Source organism: Dendrobates tinctorius, unplaced genomic scaffold (genome assembly GCF_039654945.1).
Source record: "Dendrobates tinctorius isolate UK_male_01 unplaced genomic scaffold, ASM3965494v1 ptg000022l, whole genome shotgun sequence".
In the NCBI taxonomy this organism is placed as follows: Eukaryota; Metazoa; Chordata; class Amphibia; order Anura; family Dendrobatidae; genus Dendrobates; species Dendrobates tinctorius.
In genome coordinates, this window is record NW_027361690.1 from 21124787 (window position 1) to 21141776 (window position 16990).

Genomic DNA, 16990 nt, shown 5'->3' on the forward strand with positions numbered 1-16990 from the left:
CCATTTTATGCATCCTGTATAGAATTTGAGAACATTTTTGCGGGACATTAAACCCTCTAACATTTAGAGAAGCTACCTTAATTGATGCCATGTCTTATATTTCAACTTAAATTGCCATGTCTTAAATTTCAACTTAGTCTAGGTGGATGGACAAGGAAGAAAGGACAGAGATAGAGAAGATATAAGTAAAGAATAAATGTCTATTAGAATCACTGCACACATACACTTAAGGAGTATTTACTTATTAGTGGAATTTATTGAAAACAAGTGCTCTTATAGTGATTGCGACAGAATGACGTTTCCGTCATTCAAGACCTTGATCACATAAGTCGCCGTAGTAGTTCTGAACTAAGGGCTGTCCTGAATTAGGTAATGGTCACTTATGCCTTTAGGTTAGCCAGGGTTAGAGCGGTGGCTCTATGTGGGGTGGTGGCGAGACGGTGGAGTGTGTTAACACTCAGTTGTAGCAAGAAGGAGTGACTCCATGCTACAACCCCCTTTCAAAGCAATATTGAATAACTCGCGGGGATCTTGGCCAGGCAAAATAAAGATTGTAAGAAGAATATAAAACACTAACAAAACAAGAACCCTATGTTCCAACTATCACAAGGATCATGGCCATTCAAAGATGCATAACACTAGGCAACCTGTCGACAATTCACATAGGAGTCCGAAGGAGTCAATGGGTTTGTGATCCAATCAGAGATAGTAATTTCTGGCAGATCCAGGTCCTCTAGGAATGACCACAATCCTCGTGGGTTCCTCAGAAAGAAAGGTCCATGCTGGTTGCACACTTTTAATTGGAAGGGAAAACCCCACGAGTAGAGGACATTTCTTTCTCTGAGAACTTCCAAGAGTGGGTGCAGAGCCCTATGTTTTGCTAAGGTTGACCTAGATAAGTCTGCCATAAAATGTAAATGTGCCCCATCAAAATCCATAGGTGCTTTGGACTGAGCCTGTCTCATAATTTCTTATTTGGTTTTCAAATAATGAACACGGCAAATTACATCTCTAGGGATGTCTGAGTCATTGTTGTGGGGTCTTAAAGCTCAGTGTGGTCTGTCAATAAGTATTTCTTCAGTAGGTGGCCTTTCCAGGAGCGTATTAAAGATGCTGCAAAGGGTGGGAATAAGATTGGCTGTACCAGTTGCTTCTGGTAAACCCTGTATGCGAATATTCTTGTGGCGGTTTCGATTCTTGAGGTCTTCTATCATACCAAATAATGAGTCAATCTTTGCAGAATGGCGTTCTATTATTTGACTTTGTACCTTTTGTTCTGCGGCAGCTTTGGCAGAAAAAGATTACAACTGGGTCACTCTATCAGCGACTTGTGAGATTGACGCATTCAGGCCTTGTATCTGACATATTTAGTTTTTTCCAGGCGGATAATATAACCTTCCATATTTGTTTTGGTCAGAACATTCCCCATGTGAGAACTGAGATCTTTGATTTCTTCCATCATTAATGCAAAATTCTGAGATGGTGTCACCGCCGGGGCATTAGCAGAGCTTGGTGAAGGTATAGAAGAGGTGTTGGAGTGGATGTCTCTCGTTCATGCGTCTTCTAGCATATTTTCCCTGGAAAGATCCTCTTGTGTGGAAGGGGAGGCAGTGCGAGAGGGAGCATCAGACGCCATTTTAGAATCTTGATATGGGGCAGAGCCTGGCTTGTCTGTAAAATATCTTTGGATGCTGCATGATCTGGAAGAAGCTGGGGTTAATGATGTTCAGGGGGAGGGCTTCCTGCCCATATCGCACACACAATTGTCTTCCAGACTGAGGAGCCTAACAGTGTCTTTAGGGCACAATGTTTAGTTTCACTACTTAACCCTTCAGTGACACAAATGGATTGAAGAATTGCCAGAATGGCAAAGGTTCGGTCAATGGTCAGCTCCAGGATTATCAAAGACATTCTCAAGTTACCTGTGAGTACTGTTAGAAGACACCTGTGTGAAGCTAATCTCTTAGCAAGAAGTTCCAATGTTAAAAAAAGACATACTGAAGTGGATACAATTTGCCAAAGAAAATGGGATGCCCTCACACCCAGGGCTGTGGGGTACTCGGTACCGGGCTCGATGAGCTTCAATGGGAGATGTCACGGCAACTGGGACCCGGCCCGTGGCGCCCATTGTAAAAGGGAAATGTTCAGTGTGCTTATGATGAGTGATTCGAAACGCCACCTGTGGTGTTCAGCAATAGAGATGTAAGCCGACGCTGCAGACAGATCCTCTGGGACAGATGGTGTGGTGCAGCAGTGATGGTATAGCCCTCTACAGGCAGGGCTGTAGTCCCAGGGCAGTGTAGGCGAAGTGACACGTAGATGGTGTCAAGGCGCAAGGGATGTAGCAGTGCTGGGCGGGTTGGCGCAGGAATAAGTGGAGGACACCAGGGCATGTAGTTCCAAAGCTTTACTCACAGTCTGTTGAAGGTACAGGTGCCCGCATCCGTGCCGTGTCCTCCGGGTCAGGAGCTCAGCCAACTTCCAGGCAAGATGAAGTACTCCTATCCAGCACTCCGCCAACATATGTGCCTTTTCTGAACGTCTCCTCTTATAGCGCCTTTGAATGAAGTACTCCTAGTACTGAGATACACTGGAGTTCCTCCTGTCAGATGTTCCTATGAACTCTACTTGTACGGCAGACAGCTGTAGCCTGCTTTGGGGACTCCTTGCTACTAAGTCCCGGCTCACTACTATGTTGCTGTTGTGCCCCCAAGTCTTGAGTGGGAATAAAGTGGTCACTACTTCTATTCCTCCGGTGTCTGCTGCAGGACCACTAGTATCCATACAACCTGGGGGACCGGACCCCGGCCTTGCGCTTAGAACTTGAAAAGGGTTCTCCTCTAACCCTGGTCCTTGTTCTCTTATTCTCCTCACGTTTCGTGCTAATCCTTCTTCCCAATGGAGAATCAAGCTTTCTTTCTCTTTCTCTTTCCTGTGCCAGCAGACCCAGATCACTGTGGCCTGCTGCAGCACTTCCTTCTTCCATCCCTCTCCCGGGGATCTTCTCTGTCTCACTCTCTGTCCTTCTACATCCTCACTCATTGACTGAATGAAAGACTGACTGACTGACTCAACTCTTCCTGCTCTTTTATGTGAACTAAACTCCACCCACCTCCCAGCATGTTTCGTGTTCCAAGCAGGGAGCCACCATGGGGTGCTATGCTACACTCCAAGCAGGGAGCCACCGAAGGTGCTTTGCTACACTACTTTGCGGTGTGGGGTGCAGGTGTTGGAGCGTGGTCCGGTGTCTCCACCTTACCTGGATGGTGGGGCACCACACCTCAGGAGGAGGTGCAGTACCTCTGTGGCGACTGAACCCTCAGGGGCACCACATACCCCCCATTAAACACAGCACGTCCGCGGGCTGCAAGAAAACAGAAGTTGACAAATACAGGAACATACAAAATTTTTGTAATGCTAATAAACAGCTCTTATCTAATCTCAATATGAGAGGCACTGTCTCTTGAACGTTGCAAACTATTTTTTACTAAATATCTATACTTTACTATAGTACCTAACTCAAAAGTGCTTTTAGCAATAACTCACTATCACTTCAAGTATCATTAACACACTTCTTCACTTTCTACACTACTTTGTGGTGTGGGGTGCAGATGTTGGAGCATGGTCCGGTGTCTCCACCTTACCTGGATGGTAGGGTACCACACCTCAGGAGGAGGTGCAGTACCTCTATGGCGACTGAACCCTCAGGGGCACCACAAACACATCAACTGACCTAAAGAGAAATGGAGATACATTTTGTGGACTGATAAAAGTAAAATTGTTCATTTTGGGTCCAAGGGCCGCAGACAGTTCATTAGGTGATCCCCAAACTCTGCATTCAAGCCACAGTACAGTTGTGGCCAAAAGTATTGACACCCCTACAATTCTGTCAGATAATACTCAGTTTCTTCCAGAAAATGATTGCAAACACAAATTCTTTGGTATTATTATCTTCATTTAATTTGTCTTAAATGAAAAAACAAAAGAGAATGAAGCAAATGCAAAACATTGATCATTTCACACAAAACTCCAAAAATGGGCCAGACAAAAGTATTGGCACCCTCAGCCTAATACTTGGTTGCACAACCTTTAGCCAAAATAACTGCGACCAACCGCTTCCGGTAACCATCAATGAGTTTCTTACAATGCTCTGCTGGAATTTTAGACCATTCTTCTTTGGCAAACTGCTCCAGGTCCCTGATATTTGAAGGGTGCCTTCTCCAAACTGCCATTTTTAGATCTCTCCACAGGTGTTCTATGGGATTCAGGTCTGGACTCATTGCTGGCCACCTTAGAAGTCTCCAGTGCTTTCTCTCAAACCATTTTGTAGTGCTTTTTGAAGTGTGTTTTGGGTCATTGTCCTGCTGGAAGACCCATGACCTCTGAGGGAGACCCAGCTTTCTCACACTGGGCCCTACATTATGCTGCAAAATTTGTTGGTAGTCTTCTGACTTCATAATGCCATGCACAGGGTCAAGCAGTCCAGTGCCAGAGGCAGCAAAGCAACCCCAAAACATCAGGGAACCTCCGCCATGTTTGACTGTAGGGACCGTGATCTTTTCTTTGAATGCCTTTTTTTTTCTCCTGTAAACTCTATGTTGATGCCTTTGCCCCAAAAGCTCTACTTTTGTCTCATCTGACCAGAGAACATTCTTCCAAAACGTTTTAGGCTTTTTCAGGTAAGTTTTGGCAAACTCCAGCCTGGCTTTTTTATGTCTCGGGGTAAGAAGTGGGGTCTTCCTGGGTCTCCTACCATACAGTCCCTTTTCATTCAGATGCCGATGGATAGTACAGGTTGACACTGTTGTACCCTCAGACTGCAGGGCAGCTTGAACTTGTTTGGATGTTAGTCGAGGTTCTTTATCCAACATCCGCACAATCTTGCGTTGAAATCTCTTGTCAATTTTTCTTTTCCGTCCACATCTAGGGAGGTTAGCCACAGTGCCATGGGCTTTAAACTTCTTGATGACAATGCGCACGGTAGACACAGGAACACTCAGGTCTTTGGAGATGGACTTGTAGCCTTGAGATTGCTCAAGCTTCCTCACAATTTGGTTTCTCAAGTCCTCAGACAGTTCTTTGGTCTTCTTCCTTTTCTCCATGCTCAATGCGGTACACACAAGGACACAGGACAGAGGTTGAGTCAACTTTAATCCATGTCAACTGGCTGCAAGTGTGATTTAGTTATTGCCAACACCTGTTAGGTGCCACAGGTAAGTTACAGGTGTTGTTAATTACACAAATTAGAGAAGCATCAGATGATTTTTCGAACAGTGCCAATACTTTTGTCTACCCTCTTTTTTATGTTTGGTGTCGAATTATATCCAATTTGGCTTTAGGACAATTCTTTTTGTGTTTTTTCATTTAAGACAAATTAAATGAAGATAATAATACCAAAGAATTTGTGTTTGCAATCATTTTCAGGAAGAAACTGAGTATTATCTGACAGAATTGCAGGGGTGTCAATACTTTTGGCCACAACTGTACACTCTGAAGATAGTAAAGCATGGTGGTGCAAGCATCATGATATGGACATGTTTCTCTTACTGGGGTTCCGGACCTATTTATTGCATACCAGGGATCATGGACCAGTTTACATATATTAAAAAACTGGAAAAGGTCATGTTGCCTTACGCTGAAGAGGATAGGCCCTTGAAATGAGTGTTTCAACAAGACAGCAACCCTAAACACACCAGCAAAAGAGCAAAATCAAGGTTCCAGTCCAACTAAATTGAGGTTATGGAGTGACCAGACCAATGCTTGGACCTTAATCTGATAGAACATTTGTGGGGTGACATTAAAAAAGTCATTTCTGAGGCAAAGCCAACAAATGCCACATAATTGTGGGATGTACTTCAAGCATCCTGGGCTGGAAAAACAGGTGACAGGTGCTAGAAGTTGGTTGACTCTATGCAACATAGATGTGAAGCAGTACTAAAAACTGTGTGGATATACAACTAAATATTAGGTTAGTGATTCACAGGAATGCTAAATCGTCATAAAAAATAGTAGATATTGTGAGTTTGCAAAGAGACATGCAGACCCTGCTATTTTTTAGAACAGCTCAATGTTCATTTTATGTTTTTTTAAAGTAGTTAAAAATTATATACATTTCTCTTCATGTTTTGAATTAGAAAACAGTGTATAATGATCATAATGCATGGAAATAAAAATTAGTATAAAGGTTTTGTGATAAACTCATGTTTTTGAACACACTGCTATTATTTTGAACAATACTGTACATTCAAGAATTAGTATCATAATTATACATAAGATATACTGTATGATATATTATTCTTCACAGCTGCAGCTAGAAATCATGTTACGGTTAGGAAAACATTTAAAAATTCTTAGCATACCAGTCTCTCCAAAAGAAGTGTGCTATTCAGCTTTACACCACTTGAAAGTTCTTGTTTCATTCTATAAAGAATATATAGCAGAACAATAACATATTAATAATTTATATTGTTTTTATAGAAGTATGAAAGCCCTTCATAAGATAATGCTTCATTTAATTTATATCATCCATTTCTACACAGAAGCAAATTGGCCTACATTTTTAAAATTGACTGTCATCTATTGGATTTATCCATTAGACTGAGGCAGATGTTTTCCTTGCACCCTGAATGACTACATTTACTCCTGGTGAGTGGGGAAGGTAAAAGGAACCCATTAGGATGATTTTGCTGCTGACAGAAGTGGCATCACTAGATTCAAGTTAGATCCCTTGACTGAAAAAGCAACGCAAACCCTGACTGTGCGGATTAGGTGTTTGCATGTTCTATTTTCATTTTTCCTTTTTGAGTTATTGGTGTGGTTTACTATTTAAAGGGAATCTGTCATCCCTTGGACGATTTTTATCTATTACCATGGACATACAGGTAATTGAATGGTTAAACCAGTCTATCCTGTATGCCTCATAGCTGTGGTGTAGATATTGAGAAATTGATTTACAATCTTTCATGTTACTGATTTCTTCCAGGCTCTGGGGTGTGTGGCGCCTGGAAGAAATCACTGCCTCCTTACTTTATTATACTATCACCCCCCTCCCATCAGAGTCATACTGACCTGGTCGACGCTGTAATCGCGCACATGCACTGTGCGATCACGCGGTTACTCGAACACTGTCTGCCCTTGTATGGACAGCGTCTGACTTGATCTTCTGCACCTGCGCTGATGCCTTCACAGAAGATCAATTCAAACACTGCCCATACAAGGGCAGTGTGATGAAAACCAGGGAGAACGAGGAGGGAGCAGTAGTCTAGAGTCAGGGCATGCGGCCGCATGCTAAGTGCGAGCCACACGAGAGCAGGACCTGCGATACATGACCACCGGGGGAGTGGCAGGAGGCGGAGCTAACTTCCGTACGGGAGAGGGAATGAAAGCGGAAGCCGGCGGAGCCTGGAGCGAGGTCAGATAAGCCAAGATCAGTAACCGGAGGGTAATGCAGGAGCCTAGGGATGAGACAGAAGGATGGTGCAATACAAGCCGAAGTCAGAAACCAGACAGGAGCGCGGTAACCAGGGGCGTAGACAGGAGGAAAGTCAGAGAACTTAGTCAAGGGTCAGAACCGGAGATATAACAGCAGTACAGAATCACCAAGCAGACACAGAACGTGGGACAAGCCGGATCATACACAGAACAAGCACACAGAGGAAGAAACGGTATACACCAGAGTCACTAGATCAGCTGCTCAAAATAAGTATTTTGTCACCTGAAAACATGCAATATTTCTGGCTCTCACAGACCTGTAACTTCTTCTTTAACCCCTTTACGACCGCTGACATACTATTGCGTCAGCGGTTGGTGTCCCCTGCTTTGAGGTGGGCTCCGGCAGTGAGCCCACCTCAAAGCCGCGACATGTCAGCTGTTATAAACAGCTGACATGTGCCCGCAATAGGCGCAAGCGAAATCGCAATCCGCCAGCACCTATTAACTAGTTAAATCCCGCTGTCAAACACTGACAGCGGACATTCAACTAGCGCTTCTGGCGCCCTGAAATGAGTGCATCGTGATCGGGGGTTAGCGACGCATTGCCTTGACAACCAGAGTTTTCATAGAGACCTCTATGGTTGATGATGGCACATTGCTATGAGCACCACCCTGTGGTCGGCACTCATAGCAATGCTGTATTTCTGCTACATATAGGCAATCTGAGCATCCCCCATATGTAGCAGTGCTGATCAAGTATGGCATGCTTCTAGCCTCCTATGAAGGCTATTGAAGCATGCCAAAAGTAAAAAAAAGTGTTTAAAAATTGTTTAAAAAAAATAAGAAAAACCTAAAAGTTTAAATCAGCCCCCGTTCGCCCCCATCAAAATGAAACAATAAAAAAAAAAAAAAATCAAACCTACACATATTTGGTATCGCCGCGTTCAGAATCACCCAATCTATCAATAAAAAATGGATTTCTGGAGGAAAAAAGTGAGTCTTATAGTCCAAAAAATACAGTATATTTTGCCAAGCTCATGCGTCTGGATACATGCACCCCTAAATTAGGCAGGCTTTCATCACTACAGAAATGCCAAACATGTGGAAGCTAAATGTGGTTTCGGCACACTTGGTGTCACGCTGTGATACGGAGGGTTAATACAGAGTACACCAACTTCTCTAGATGGCAGCAGAAATGAGAGAGAGTTGAATATCCAGCTCACAAGCAGACCAGCAGTAACACAGTGAAACAATCACTAGGTGGCAGCAGAATAGTCAGAGAGCCAAGTAGTAACCATAGACTAATGTAGTACAAAGGGGGAAATTCAAAAGCTGTGTCAGGAGAGAAAAACAGGTCAGTATCGGTCAGTAGCAGAGGTATCAGAAGGGAGAGACAAATCATGTCAGGGACGAGCCAAAGTCAAATACCAGGGATTCCAAACACACAGAGAGATAAGGAGCAGGGGCAGGCAGAAGGAAGGTAAATAGACACAGGTAGGGTCAGGTGTACGCAGCAGGACAAATCAGGAACTCACCAGAGCCAGCTACACACGCCAAAGTCAAGCAATATACCTGGCACTGCACACAGGTTGCAGCACAGATATATAGTAAACCTGACACAGGATCGAGGCCAGGAAAATTAACCCCTGACATGACTAGACCGGGAAAGGAGAGACAAAACGAAACCCAGCCTGGATCATGACACTTGGACTCAAAAGGGAGAGGGGCATTTGAATTTGGGAGTGTAGAATTTGCTGGATTTCTTTTGTGGGGTGAGGAGACATAGCACTTTTCCAAAGCCATTGTACTACCAGTAACGTGGAAGCCCCCTCCCTAGATTTCCATTGACAGATGATGGAGCTGAGTGGGGAATTGCTTTCTTTGCAGATTGAGTTTGAGTTGAGGCTTTTACTGGGAACATTTTACATAACATTTTGGATTACATTTATCCTGCGCTCTACACTGAGCACTGATCATATGGTTAAAGTGAGAAGGAAATTTTTTTTCTTCGGGTTAGTACAATTACAGTGATACCGCACTTTTATATAATTTTTTATTTTTTTTGTGTTTTGCCACTTTTACACAATAAAAACTATTTTATAGAAAAAAAGTTTGTGCATCGCTATATTTTGAGAGCTATAGCTTTTTATTTTTCCTCTGATGGAGCTGCATGATGGTTTGTTTTTTGAGGGACCAGATGACATAAATTTACATAGATATATCTATTTATTGGTATAATATTATTTTGAGTTTTTTAAATTTATTTTGTGATAATTTGAAAAAATATATATTTTTACAATTTTTTTTAACTTTTTTAGTTAGTCCCTCTGTGGGACTTTTACCTATCAAGCTGCACTGACAGAAGCCTCTAAGACCGTGCCCTTGGAATAGTCTTAGCAGGTCACCATGGATAGCAGACCAGAAAGTCATCATGACGACATTGTGTTGCCATGAAAACAATTAGGGCCTCGCAATGACATCTCTCTCTTAGTATCCCAAATGCTACATTTAAGGGGTTAAACAGACGGCGGTGGTACGGACACTGCTCCTGGCTGTGACAGCCAGTGCTCGGCTATCACATAAGCTGAGCTCCCGGTGGTAATTGTGCGGGCACAGATCCATGACATTCCATACATCAAAGGTCGGAAACCCATACCCGACCATGACGTATGGATACGTCAAAGGTGATGAAGGGCTTAAAGGTAAGTTGACCTTTGCAATCATTTTTTATATTCCTCCACGATATCTAAAAAAGACAATGAAGCACTTTTCCTTTAGTGGAATGATTTTTAAGTCTTCCCCATCATTGCACATCATGACTTACTTCTCAATTTTGTACTTCACATTCACATTCTGTTGCTGAATTTCTGCGAGTTATTTTTGAGTTTTTGTCTCTAATCTAAGAATAGAAAGAAACTGTCCTTCATTAGGTAAATATTTGTTGTTTCTAAGTATACCAATCTCTATTAGTATGCAATAGAACTTAGTCACACATCAGTTTTTCATGTACGAATGCTATTCATTTTGTTATGGATAGCACTCGTACCTATGTCAGTTTGTTCACATATCAGACTTTTTTTGTCAGTTTGTTCACATATCAGACTTTTTCTTCGGAATGAGTTTTCTAAACAAAATCGCAGAGTGTTGGCAGCGGATTATTCGGGATACTCTCTGCGTGTGACAACAGAGCTTCTTTAGTCAGGAACAAACAGGAACAATATATGATAAGCTTAACAGATCAGGAATAAATCATTTGTGTGTCTCTATCTGTATAGCATCTACATCAGGCTTCTTCTTTCATACACAGACTCAGAAAAAACAGGAAATACAGTCACATGCTATCCCTGTGTGAGCCTCTGAGAGTTTTGCTTTTTTTACTTTATTGTTCAATATATTTTTATTAAACAGATACAGTAATGTTAACAAACATTGTAACTTTTAACACTCATTAGTAAAGATATTCAGCCCTCCTCCCCTTTATCAGCAGTATCACCCCTACTAAAATTAACCCATCCCATTTACATCATTATACATATCTCAAATGGGTATATCAAAGGAAGAGGGAGACAGACTAAGTTAGGTAGAAGAAAAAGAGAGAGAAAAAGTAGAAGAAAGTATATAGAGAGAATAAAGAGAGTAAAACAAGACAAGACAAAAAAAATAAAAAATTTGGTAAGATGTCCGAGGCCTGACAGTATTGCTTATTCGCTATGGGAGACGAGGTAGTGTACCTTTTGTTAGCCAGGACTGAAAGTGATGTGACTCTTTAAATTGAATCCCAGGATGCCACACCGCAAACCAACTGGTACCCGACCTGTCATCAAAAGCCCTCATCTCCTCCATCCGACACAGAATGTCCACCGCCTCCACCCAATCAATCCGTCCCGACGCAAACGAAGACCTCCAAAGCCTGGGTATAATTTGACGCATTGCAGTCATGAAATATGGCAACATACTCTTCTTGATGTTGGATAGTGAGCTGGGAAAATGGATAGCAATGCCATCTCTGGGGTCGCCTCCACTTGATAATTAGCAATATAATTATAGAATATTTCATTTCATAGGGGTCTGACACATTGACAGCTCCACCATATATGTAGCATGGATCCCACTTCCCCATTGCACCTCCAACATAAGTCTGGAATTGTCGGACACATCCTGTGCAATTTAACAGGTGTTCTGTACCATTGTGTCAATATTTTATAGTTCAGCTCCTGGATTCTACAGGACACCGACAACCTATGTGCAGAGGTGAACGCCTTGGCCCACATTTCAGATGTAGTTTCTCTGTTTAGTTCCCTTTGCCACTGGATCATACATCTGAGAGGCCCAACCCCCATCCCCCTGGACACTATCATACCGTATATCAAAGAAACAGCATGCGCCGGCCCCTGTGGTAGGGAACATAGTCGCTCAAAAGAGGTGGACACGTGGTTCGAGCCCCCCAAATCTAAAGACCTAATGTAACTCTGAAGCTGTAAAAATTGTAACCAATGCCCCGGTGCCCACCTCCTATCTCCTAAAATGTCTTCCAAAGAGAAGATGCCCGTCTGGCTAGTCACATCTTTAATACATGGAACAGATCCCTGTGTGGCCAAGGGAATTATAGAGGTTGGATGTTGCAGTTCAGTGGGGAGCCCAGGATTCCCAACCTGAGGGGTTAACGGTTCCTGTATATTTGCCAATGAGAAGTGTCTCGCAAATGGCCTCCAAGCCTGCGCGATACTATATAGTGTATAAGAAATAGACATTTTCCCCAAGTTAATAGTGTACGGAAGTCAGAACACTCCCCTAGAAAGGTTCGGGGATAGCTCATGGTCAATGTCCACCCAAAGTTTAGATGTCCTATTATGGAACAAGTCTAGAACACAGTTCCCAATGGTTGCTGTATGATATACACGTAAGTCAGGTAGACCTGCTCCTCCATTTTCTTTACGCCTAATCAATTGGGTGTGACTTATACGTGAGCTACCATTATGCCAAACAAATTTTCTCATCATTTTATGTAACCCCATAAAAAAGGATAGTTCTATGTCCCATGGAATGGTCTGAAAAAAATATAATATTTTAGGCAAGATATCCATCTTAAGGGCATTTATTCTCCCAAACCACGACACTGCTAAGCGCTGCCAAGCCCCCATCTCCTTTTCCAACGAACTCCTAAGCGGGAGAAAATTGAGTTCAAATAATTTCTGGGGGTCTGCCGGGATAAGGACACCCAAGTGTTTAATGGAATGTTTGTTCCAGCGAAAAGAGAAACTGGACCTAAGCTGCTCCACCTCCTGATCCGGTATGGTTATATTAAGTAGCTCTGATTTCTGTAATTTAACCTTGAAGTTACTCAACCTACTGAATCTTTCAAATTCCTTTAATATGGATGGCAGGCTTAATCCGGTCTCTTTTCGTTTGGCTCTTCCTGTCACATTTAAAATCCATAATGTGTTCCATAAATCTTTGTTGAAGAGGTTTGTTGAACCTGTTGTTCTGGGGGTGGCACCTCCAGACCCTGTATTGGTTGAAGGTAACATGGAATATGAGGTAGAGAAAGTACTGGATTCCCGTCTGGCTAGACGGAGACTCCAGTATTTGGTTAAGTGGAAGGGTTATGGTCAGGAGGATAATTCCTGGGTCTCTGCCTCTGATATTCATGCCAAAAGATTGGTGCGTGCCTTTCATCGGGCTCACCCTGATCGCCCTGGTGGCGTAGTTGAGGGTTCGGTGACCCCTCCTCAAGGGGGAGGTACTGTTGTGAGTTCATTTTCCCCTTCATTACTGAGGCCCGAGGAACTCCCTCTTCTGGTAAAGAAAGGTAGTGAGCCTGATTATCAAACACCTGAGGCTGATGATGATGACTGGCTGAGTGGAGTTACTGACTGGATATAAGGCTGCCGACGCCCTTCTGCCCTGCGGGTGATTTCTCTGTGGGATCCTTGGAGACCAGTCTGAATTCCTGCTCCTCTAAAGCTAAGTTTGCTGCTCGGCCTTTTGCATTGGTGCTTGACTTTGTTTTGCTTTGTTTTTCTGGATTTCTGCCATTCCCTGCTGGGGTGTGCTGAATTCCTTTAGCTCTGTCTTCTGAAAATACCTGAGTGCTGATTTAGTTTTTGAAGCCTAGCTGCTTCAGGGCCTTTTTCATATCAGCTTGTTGGCTTATGTCTTTGATAGGGTTTTGGCAGATTGCAGACAGCATCCTTCCTGTCCTTTCCTATCTAGGTAGTTTTGGGCCCCGTCTTTGCTCAGTCTATCTTTCTGTCTGTGTTAGTGTTTTCATCTTGCTTCACCGTCATTATATGTTGGGGGCTGCCTATTGCTTTGGGGTCTGCTCTGGGGCAGTTTAGATTTCCCCTTTCTTTCTTTAGGCCTATTTAATTCTCCGGCCGTGATCGAGGGGTCTAGGGCATCGTAGGAACCCCCCACGGCTACTGCTAGTTGTGTTGATAGGTTCAGGGGTCTGCAATCTGATAGTTGCCAACTTCTCTGGTTTTCTGGACTTAGCTTGTATTTCTGCTTTTGCCTCCTACGGTGACTCGCTCATAACACTGCGTACCTGCAAGCACCACAGTTATACCAGACCGGGTAAAACTTAGATACACATTTAGGCATATTGGCAGCCACAAAGTGTGTCTCCTGGAGCATAACTATCTTTATTTTCTTCCTATGAAACCGGTACAGCACCAGTCTCCTTTTTTCCGGTTTGTTCAGACCCCTAGCATTATATGTGCAAAATGTTAATCTCTACATCCAAAAAAAAGAATACAGTGAGTGTGTAGAAAAAGAAAGACGATAGAGAGCAGAAGGGAAACACGAAAGAAAAAGAGAAGAAACAAAGGAAAAAGGAACACAGAATGTAATCCTAGAGTGACAACCCCAATAAAGATTCTAATAGAGACAAATGTCTAATACAGCATTAGCGCTGCGGTCCCTAAGTGAGGTAACGAGGCCGCGTACAGTGGATGGCGAGCTCCTCACAACCCAGCATATAAAACTGAGACCTCTCAAGTCCTCTAAATACAGAGACTTAGCTAAATATGCGTATATCATATAAGCTTTGAAACTTTTTGATTAAAACATTCATTAATAAAACATTTATACTTCCCCCAGCTATCATCCCCCATATAATCAGAACATTTGGAATCATTACAATCCTTGCCAACTCTCCATCCCTCCCAGAGGAGGAGTCCTCCAACGAGGCATCCCCTGTCAGGCCAGACTCAGATCTCCGAGCATTTCTTTTTCCTTTCATGGAACTGTTGGTGAACAGCTGTTTCCTGCTTGTCTTGACTTTGTGGAGACTGTGCGCCACTGTTCTCTGGTGGGTAATGGTTCCAGAATATTTAACACTGGCTAATCTGGCAGTCTCATCTCAGGAATTTCCAACACTTCAAAGAACTTTGGAAGGTCTCCCAGGTGGCGGAAAACCACTGCCCCCACCCTTTTTGGCAATTAGTTGAAATGGGTAACCCCAACGGTACTGGATCCAGTTATCTTTGAGCACGTTTAACAGAGGTTTCAGAGCCTGACGGAGCTGCAATGTTCTGGGGGACAAGTCCGGTAGCACAACGAGGGGGTATCTGTGTGTGACAGAGAGCCTTTCTCTCGTATCCTTTTCAGGATTGCCTTTTTTCCTTATAGAAGTTAACCCTGCAGATAATGTCCCTGGGTCTGGTTGGGTTCGCAGGTTTTGGTCCCAGGGCCCAATGTATATGATCAATTTCAACATTCTCTCGTGTTTCATTTTGCAAGATATCACCAAAAAATTTTTGGGCCCACTTTTCCAAATGTGCATGCTCCACTTCTTCACTGAGACCACGTATGTGCAGGTTATTACATCTAATCCTGTTTTCAATGTCATCTAAATGGGTAAGAATATCATTTATCTGTGCTGAATGATCTTGAAGGATCTGATGATGTGAGCGTAGATGCTGATAGAACTGGTCTTGTGTGACCTCCATATCAGTGATCCGGTGACCAACTTGCTGGATCTCTGTTCTGAGAGAACCCATATCTTGTTTATGAGACGCCTCCAGTTTGCCCAGCAGGGCGTCCATCTCCTGCTTAGTCGGGATGGCTCTAATATGAGCTTTCAAGTCCCAGTCTTCCTCTGAGGAGACCGATCTACCCCCAGGGGAAACACTGTGAGGGGATGATGAGAGCGGCGAGAGCCCTGTGTGGGAGCCTGATTGCTGGACTCTTTCTGCTGGTTGGGGTGGGGTGTTTTCCTGGGTGGTATGTCCTCCCATGGTGCCCCCTCCTCTTCTCTGCCTGGTACCTGTAGCCCCTCTGTTGTCGCGGGCTTCCTTCCCACTCTCCTGCCGCACGTGTGAGACACCAGCCGGCGCCATCTTGGAAGCTGTGTCCCCGGGCTGCTGGTGCAGAGATTGTTCCAGGAAACGGGTGATTTTGCATCTATCTCCATTCAGAGATGCTGAGGCTGATGATGATCTCTTCCCCCGCACCATGCTGTGTTTTTTGGGGTCAGATGAGTGTCTCTGAGGAGTGATAACGTTGGGTATGCGCCGGAGCTCCTTCTCCTTGCTTCCTATCCCGCCATAGGCAAGCCACGCCCCCTTCTTTTTTTACTTTAAAAACAGCATACAACTCTAGTAACTAAACACTCATAGACAGGAATGGAGCTGTTGCACCAAACATATTCTAACACAGAAACATGTGCGATATTGACCTAAATGTTGGATCAACATCGTCAATGCAAGTCTGCAGGTCAGTGAAAAAATCTGACAGCACTCGCATGTCAACCATGTGCTGTCTGTTTTTCACTGCCTGATAGGAGAAGGTGGAGAAACATTTTCTTTTCTCATTAGTGAAAAACTCATGAAAATCTGACCAAACTCTGATGAACATCGATAATGAAACGCAGTCATTTTTTCTTGAATTTCCAAAAAATCTGATATTTGAATGAGGCCTAAGTGACTTGTCTTGTAAAAAATATCAGGTAGCTTATTAAATACATTTAGCTAGCACATCAGCAAAGTTCAGCTTGGATTTTTCCTTCTGCAAGAGTGTGACACTGAATCCATAATGGTAGCCTGCAAATTTGTGGGAAATTCATTACTGTAAGACTTATTGAGAACAATGAGCTACATTGCTCTGATTCATCACTTGTAGCTTTATTGCAGTCATAATTTAATGCCTTTTTTTGTGCTTCAAATTCACAAGACAGCAGATAATATTTGATGAATTTTGTGTGCAAATGCAATGGTGATTTCTTGATATTTTTGCAGTTCTATGGAGCAAAAAGTCTCACCTTCCTTCTAAAAAGTGTCAGGAACACCGCACTGAACTTGCTCACTGAGCCAGTGCGCGTGACGTGAGTAAAGCGAACTGTGCTCAAAGATACCTGTGGAGCGGGCAGCAGCCGAGTAGGTGCTTACTTCAGAACAGCAGGACCTGAAGCATGTGACTGCTGGGGGCGTGACCTAAACTCCAGAGAGCTAGGAGCTGCAAGAGAACTCCTAGCAGGGTAACTGCGAGACAACGTTACCAAGGGGCATAGACAGGGAGGATAGTCAGGACGTAGCCAATGAGTCATACACAGAGATAG

The 16990-nt window shown here is 43.5% G+C and overlaps 1 protein-coding gene across 1 annotated transcript in view; it reads right to left on the reverse strand.

The window, feature by feature from the left end:
* FAM227B (family with sequence similarity 227 member B) overlaps positions 1–16990 on the reverse strand; it is a 1066637-nt gene that overhangs the window by 85923 nt on the left and 963724 nt on the right. The window contains 2 exon segments of the mRNA XM_073568466.1: positions 6360–6420; positions 10256–10330. Coding sequence (XP_073424567.1) covers positions 6360–6420; positions 10256–10330 — 136 coding nt within the window.